Source organism: Lactuca serriola, chromosome 8 (assembly GCF_051521515.1).
Source record: "Lactuca serriola cultivar US96UC23 chromosome 8, Lser_US96UC23_V15, whole genome shotgun sequence".
Lineage (NCBI taxonomy): Eukaryota > Viridiplantae > Streptophyta > Magnoliopsida > Asterales > Asteraceae > Lactuca > Lactuca serriola.
The window spans coordinates 156032087-156039624 of NC_136415.1; the positions used below are offsets into that span (position 1 = coordinate 156032087).

General features: G+C 31.7%; 1 protein-coding gene across 1 annotated transcript; it reads left to right on the forward strand.

Moving 5' to 3' along the window:
- Window positions 1–4193: 4193 nt before the first annotated feature.
- Window positions 4194–7538, forward strand: LOC145066215 (auxin transporter-like protein 2). The gene is made up of 9 exons (XM_079013427.1): window positions 4194–4519; window positions 4615–4812; window positions 4904–5089; window positions 5175–5287; window positions 5383–5566; window positions 5830–5927; window positions 6364–6571; window positions 6661–6918; window positions 7077–7538. Exons 2-9 carry the CDS (start codon window positions 4627–4629, stop codon window positions 7284–7286), a joined length of 1443 nt encoding a protein of 480 aa, XP_078869553.1. The 5' UTR covers window positions 4194–4519; window positions 4615–4626; the 3' UTR covers window positions 7287–7538.

A 7538-nucleotide genomic window follows, 5' to 3' on the forward strand; every position in this document is an offset into this window, starting at 1 on the left:
TTACAGCAACCGAGCAACAACGACTGTTACTAAAAGTAATATCATATGACTTTTCCATTACTCACCGTGCTGGAAAGGAGAACAGAGGAGCCGATGCTTTATCACGTCGACCCCACTCAGGTGATTTCTTTACACTATCAGTGCCCTATTGTTCTGAAATGGCTGATATCAAGATTGGCTTACATTCAGACGATTACACCAGTAACATAATCAGCCAACTGGCATCTGATCCGACTTTGGTTCTTGGATTTTTTTTCACTGGTCAACTCCTATTTTACAAAAAGCGCTTGGTGATCCCTGATGTTTTTGACCTCATACGCAAATTATTACATGAGGCTCATGCAACTCCAATGGGTGGTCATGGTTGGTTTTTGAATACCTTAAAACGTCTCTCAACTCAATATTTTTGGCCCAAAATGAAGCAGGATATTCGTCTTTTTGTTTAGTAATGTTTGACCTACCAACAACAAAAGTATGAAACTTTATCTCCTGCAGGGTTGCTCCAACCCTTACCTGTTTCTACGCATGTTTGGGAAGACATTTCAATGGATTTTATTGTGGGTTTTCCTATTTCTAATCGGGTTGATACCATTCTAGTTGTGGTTGATCGGTTAAGCAAATATGCTCATTTTCTTGGCTTATCACACCCATATACTGCCAAGGGAGTTGCATCACTCTTCTGTAGAGAGATTGTTCGTCTTCATGGTTTTCCTATTATCTCTGATTGGGATGTCGTTTTTCTTAGTAACTTTTGGCAGGAACTGTTTCGATTATGCCAAACAAAGTTGCAAATGAGTACAAGTTACCATCCTCAAACGAACGGTCAGACGAAAGTGCTTAATCGATGCCTAGTGGCATATTTGAGATGCTTTATTCATGAACAACCGATCAAGTGGTGCTTTTATTTACCATGGGCTGAATATTCCTACAACACGGGTTTTCACACGTCAATAGGTACAACTCTATTTTCTGTCGTTTATGGCTGGTAACCTCCACCGCTTCCCCTTTATGTAGTTGGAGAGACTAATAATGTAGATCTGGAGCACCAACTCATTGACAAGGATGATATGCTTATGCTTCTCCGAAATAATTTACTCAAGGCCCAAGACTGGATGCACAACCAAGCTAACACCAAGCGTCGTGAACTTTCGTCTCAAGAAGGTGATTATGTTTTCCTAAAAATCTAGCCGTATCGACAGAAGATTTTAGCAAAACGACGTTATGAAAAGCTTTCTCCCAGATTCTATGGTCCGTATCATATCTCTCGTAAGGTCGAACCGGTCGCTTACTAGTTGGAACTTCCTCCAGAAGCTCGTATCCATCCTGTGTTTCATGTCTCCATGCTTAAACCAGCTCGTGGTTCTTTCCCATCTACTTCGGCTCCACCTTTACCTATCACTAAGGATTGGGAGTTCGATTTACAACCAAGTTCGGTCCTTGCCCACCATTAAGTCATTGAAGTTGGTCAACCGGTTTTAGAGCTCTTAATTTTATGGTGCCACCGACCCTCCGAAAAAGCAACTTGGGAAAACTATGATCTTCTTGCTGCCCAATTTCCAGATTTCCGCCTTGAGGACAAGACGTTTTACTGAGAGGGAAGTAATGATACAACACCGTTACAGGTCTACTCACGAAGGAAGAACCGGGTCAAAGCTTTAGCTCAAAAGAACCAATTTAATTCACTCTTAGCTTATTTATTTGACCCATTCTCTGGCGGGAAAACATAAGTAGTGGATAAGCAGTTTTTTAGCAAGTTTTTAGGATCAATTAATTAACTTGTTTAGTTATGTTACTTAGCAGGCCTCGTAATTAGTTTTTCATTCATTCTGTTTTAGATTATCTTCAGACTTCGTTCTGTAATTGGAGACTAAGCCCCTCTTGAATCGGGCCCTAACTTTTTTATTCAAGTGTTATTTTCCTGCTAAATTATTTAGATTCTATCATATGGGGTGTATTTGACAATATCTATAAGTTATAAAAACGAAATATTTTAAAAATATACTTTTTAGGGTAAAAAATAAGGTAAAAAATAGAGTAAGGTTGGAGTTGAAAAACTATTTATCCTATTTTTTTATTTCATTTATAGGAAAAAATGGAGATGAGTTGGAGATAGCCAACAGCGACATATTATATACTAGGCGAATGCCCGTGCGTTGCGCAGAAACACCTATATAGTTGAAGTATTTATAAATATATGATTTCTTAAATATAACAATAACGTTGTTGTTAAATTTGATATAATAATTTGTATATACTAAATTGATATAATATATTGATTATTTTGAATTATATGATAATATATACATTTATTATAATTTCTTAATCTCAATCGTTTGATTGACTTCTACCTGCGAGTTACACATGAATAAAATTAAATATAATATATGATTTGATGTTATTTATAGTTGTTTTTATTGTTAATTATTTTTTTAAAATTTATTTGCTTAATGTTTTAATTTCTATCATTATAATTATTTAAAACATCAAACATTGTTTTTTCATTTTAAAGCTAACAATATAATCATTTATATAGAGTTGTTTTTAACTATTGTTATTGTAAATTATTTTAAGCTACTTATTTAGAAACTTTTAATGATTATAAAAATATATTTAAGAAATATTTTAGCTAAATTGAAATTACAATTTAGTTTTTGCTTTTATCACTACAATTTATCACTTTTAACTATTTATAATTTATTCTTTAGTTTTCTTTAAATGGAACTGAAATTTATATTTGAGTTGACATTGTAATGCGCAGAAACACCTATATAGTTGAAGTTTTTACAAATATATATTTTTTAAAATATAACACTAACGTTGTTGTTAAACTTGATATAATAATTCGTATATAAATTTGATATAATATATTGACTATTTTGAATTGTATGCTAATATATAAATCTATTATAACGTCATAATCCCATTCGTTTGAATGACTTCTACTCGCGAGTTACACATCAATAAAATTAAATATTATATATGGTTTAATATTATTTATAGTTGTTATTTTTAACTAATTTTTTAAAATATATTTGCTTAATGTTTTAATTTCTATCATTATAATTATTTAAAAATCAAACATTATTTTTTGATTTTAAAGGTAACAATATAATCATTTATATAGAATTATTTTTAACTATTCTTATTATAAGTTATTTTATGCTACTTATTTGAAAATTTGTAACGATTAGATAAATATATTTAGGAAATATTTTAGTTAAACTGACATTACAATTTAGTTTTTGCATTTATCACTATAATTTATCACTTTTAACTATTTACAAAATATTATTTGGTTTTTTTAGTGGAACTAAAATTTATATTTAAGTTGACACTGTAATGTTATATTTAAATTAACAATTTAAGTATTTTGTCCAAACTGTTCAAAAATTATAGCTTTCAACTGATAATGGTTTACATGCAACAACATTTTAAATCTAATAAATTAAGTATAATATGTTAAAATTTAAAGTCATAACTTTATAAATAGAAGTAAAGATATTATTTTAAAATTGAAATTTAGTCTATTTATGATTACATTTTAGGTTTGATATTTATTTAACCTTATTAACCAATTTACAATCATTATTAAAAAGACACTACAATTTATCACTTTTAATTATTTATAAAATAATCTTTAGATTGTTTAAGTTAAATAAAATTTATATTTAAGTTGAGCCTATAATGTTATATTTTAATTAATAGTTTAAGTATTTTATACAAATTGTTCAAAAATTATACATTTAAAATGATAATGGTTTAGATTCAACAACATATCAAAACTAATAAATTAAGTATAATATGTTAAAAGTTAAAAAAACATAATTTTATAAGTATAATTAAAGATATTATTTTAATATTGAAATTTAGTTTATATATGAATACACTTTAGATTTGATATTTATTTAACCTAATTACCAAATTATAATTATTATTATAAAGAAATTGAAAAGTCATGGAAGTTTCAAATGTATGTGGTGAAAGAAAAAAAAAAAAAAAAATAAGGGTTTCAAATGAATGAAATTCAAGTATATATATATATATATATATATATATATATATATATATATATATATATATATATATATATATATATATATATATATATATATATATATATATATATATATATATATATATATATATATATATATATATATATATATATATATTCACACCCGGCAAACACTATAAAATAAGTCGTTAGCTTTTGTTCCTCTCTCCAGAATTAAAAACCTCTGAGAGGGTGTCTGCTCTGCTCCATCCGGCGCTGCCACTCCTTTTCCACCTCTCTCCCTTGCCGCCTTTGCAGAAAATTTGGTAAAGGAGCAAACGCATTCAAATTTTTAGCGGCCGCTTTTGCAATTATTGCTCGACTCCACAATCACGTCGTACATACATAATTCATTGCATATACATACAACACTTCCTTTTCTCTCTATATAAAACTTCCATTTCTTTGAAGAAACAACCCAACATTTATTTGCATCTTCCAGGATCTAGGGACTACGGTAACGCGGTAAGAGCTTGTTAGAATTTTGTTTTGTTTGTTTGTTTGTTTGGATCTGGAGTTTTCTGTTTCTGATTCTAGATCTGCCTCGATGATTTGACTAGATAATCGAAGAAATGTTGGGTGAAAAGCAAGCTGAGGAGTCAATAGTTCCGTCGAATTACAGCGAGACTGAAAATGGAGAAAGAGGCGGGAAAGGAGGAGATGGTGAATTCGAAGATCACTCTGTTTTCAGTATGAAAAATATACTATGGCATGGAGGCTCTGTTTGGGATGCTTGGTTTAGTTGTTCGTCAAATCAAGTAAAGCATACAACAATCCAACTCCATAATTAGATTCCTTCTTCACTTTAAACCGACTAATTGAAACCTGAACGTACATGTGTTTATGCAGGTGGCACAAGTGCTATTAACCCTTCCATATTCGTTTTCTCAATTGGGAATGGTATCAGGGATTGTTCTTCAAATCTTCTATGGTCTTCTCGGAAGCTGGACTGCGTACCTTATCAGTGTCCTTTACGTTGAATACAGAGCTAGAAAAGAGAAGGAAAATGTTAACTTCAAAAACCATGTTATTCAGGTATATTATCTCCGATTCATCAACTTTTCCCAAACTTAATCACAATATTATCAATCTTCTTACACAATCGTTTTTAAATTTGTAGTGGTTTGAAGTTCTTGATGGATTGCTTGGGCCTTATTGGAAAGCAATAGGTCTAGCTTTCAACTGCACTTTTCTTCTCTTTGGCTCTGTAATACAACTTATAGCTTGTGCAAGGTATGTATTCATTGTGATCTTGTTTTTTTCGATAATTTTGATCAATGAAAATTTTGAGTAATATCGATTTTTTTTTTGTTTCTACAAAATAACAGCAACATATACTACATAAATGATCATCTGGACAAGAGGACATGGACATATATTTTTGGAGCTTGCTGTGCAACCACTGTCTTCATTCCTTCATTCCATAACTACAGAATCTGGTCATTTCTGGGCCTTGGAATGACCACTTACACTGCGTGGTATATGGCGATTGCAGCTTTAATCCATGGCCAGGTTCTCTTTCTCTCTCTAAAACTCCTTAATACACAATCTCCAATGCGTAATGCACAACTTGAAAGTTCTTTCCTTTTAGTGGATTCTATATTTGGAAAGATGAAATAAAGTCAGTGTAGTGATTTGAGAAACTCGGTTGTTGTGTACACATTGGAAACAATAAAAAGGCCAAATCGAGATCGATGTACAAATTAAACTCCACAATGTACAAGTTTTTGAAGAATTATTGTTCTCATTTGTTGTCTCTTTCATGGGAGTTGCAGGTTGATGGCGTTGAACATTCTGCTCCACAGAAGCTTGTGTTGTATTTCACCGGCGCCACCAATATTCTGTACACCTTCGGCGGACATGCTGTCACTGTGTAAGTCTATTTTTTTACACGCACCAACGTACAACCTTCAATGCATGGTGTACATCTGGACTTTATTGAAAAATGTTTTTATTATGAAGAAAGTTACGATTTTTATATTCTAATCTTTTAAATTAAATTTTAAGAACTTTATGTTATGTTATTAATTTTTGCCTTGTAAGGAATATTTTTTTTAAAATATTTGGTTCTTAATAGAATATTAAATTTAATGGTAATCGAATTTTTTTCTTTTTTGGAAAAATGGGTGTAAAAGCACCTTTTATTCTTCTTCTATAATCTATGCGCAGCTTTCGCCAGGTTGTCCGGGTGTTTGAACCTGAAGATTTTGTTTTTTTTAGTTTAAAAAAATCCAAAAATCCTAATACCAAATTCCAATTCTGACCTTATTATATATATTTATTAATTCTTTATTATTTATTATTTATAGTGAAATTATGCACGCGATGTGGAAACCCCAAAAGTTCAAGTATATTTACCTTCTTGCCACTCTCTATGTTTTCACACTAACCCTTCCATCATCCGCCGCCGTCTACTGGGCCTTCGGCGACGAGCTTCTCAACCACTCCAACGCCTTCTCCCTCCTTCCCAAAACCCGGTGGCGTGATGCTGCCGTCATTCTCATGCTCATTCATCAGGTAAAATTACCATGCTACCCCTTACTACTCTACAACCATGTAATGCAAATTACATCATGTTTACATTTTTACTGGGTTTTATTCGACAGTTTATTACATTTGGATTCGCATGTACGCCGTTGTATTTTGTGTGGGAGAAGGTAATAGGGATGCATGATACAAAGAGCATATGTTTACGGGCAGTAGCGAGGCTGCCCGTAGTTATACCCATATGGTTTTTGGCTATCATTTTTCCTTTCTTTGGACCCATCAATTCAGCAGTTGGGGCACTTTTGGTCAGCTTCACGGTCTACATCATTCCTGCCCTTGCCCATATGCTCACCTACAGAAAAGCATCTGCCCGACAGGTAAAATTAAAAAATATATATATATATTTTCAATTTTATCTATAAAAAAAATTTAGATAGTTTTTTGATACAGTGTCTTATCTAAAAACATTTTTTTTGATATTGTGATTTGATTTAAAGTACAATGCTATAATAACAGTTTTAATTTTTTTTTACAGAATGCGGCTGAGAAGCCTCCGGGTTTCCTACCAAGCTGGACCGCAATGTATGTGATCAATGCCTTTGTGGTCGTATGGGTTTTAGTGGTTGGGTTTGGATTTGGTGGATGGGCGAGCATGACAAACTTTGTACGCCAGGTTGACACATTCGGTCTGTTTGCTAAGTGTTATCAGTGTAAACCTGCAGTGCCACCACCACCAAAACATTGACTCGATAATCATGAGTCAACTCGGAAGTAAATGAGTTTTTTTTTTTTTTTTTTTTTTTTTTTTTAAATTAATATTTTTGTATTATAGATGGGGAGCACAAATTATTTTCCCCTACATGTGATGTGTCGTGGATTGTTTACTATTTTTTTTGTTTGTTTTCTTTTTAATTTAAGAAGTAGATTAAAAATATTTGTGATGATTGAGGATTCCAAATGTTCGCTTAATTAAAATACATGTTGCTTAGTTTTGTTA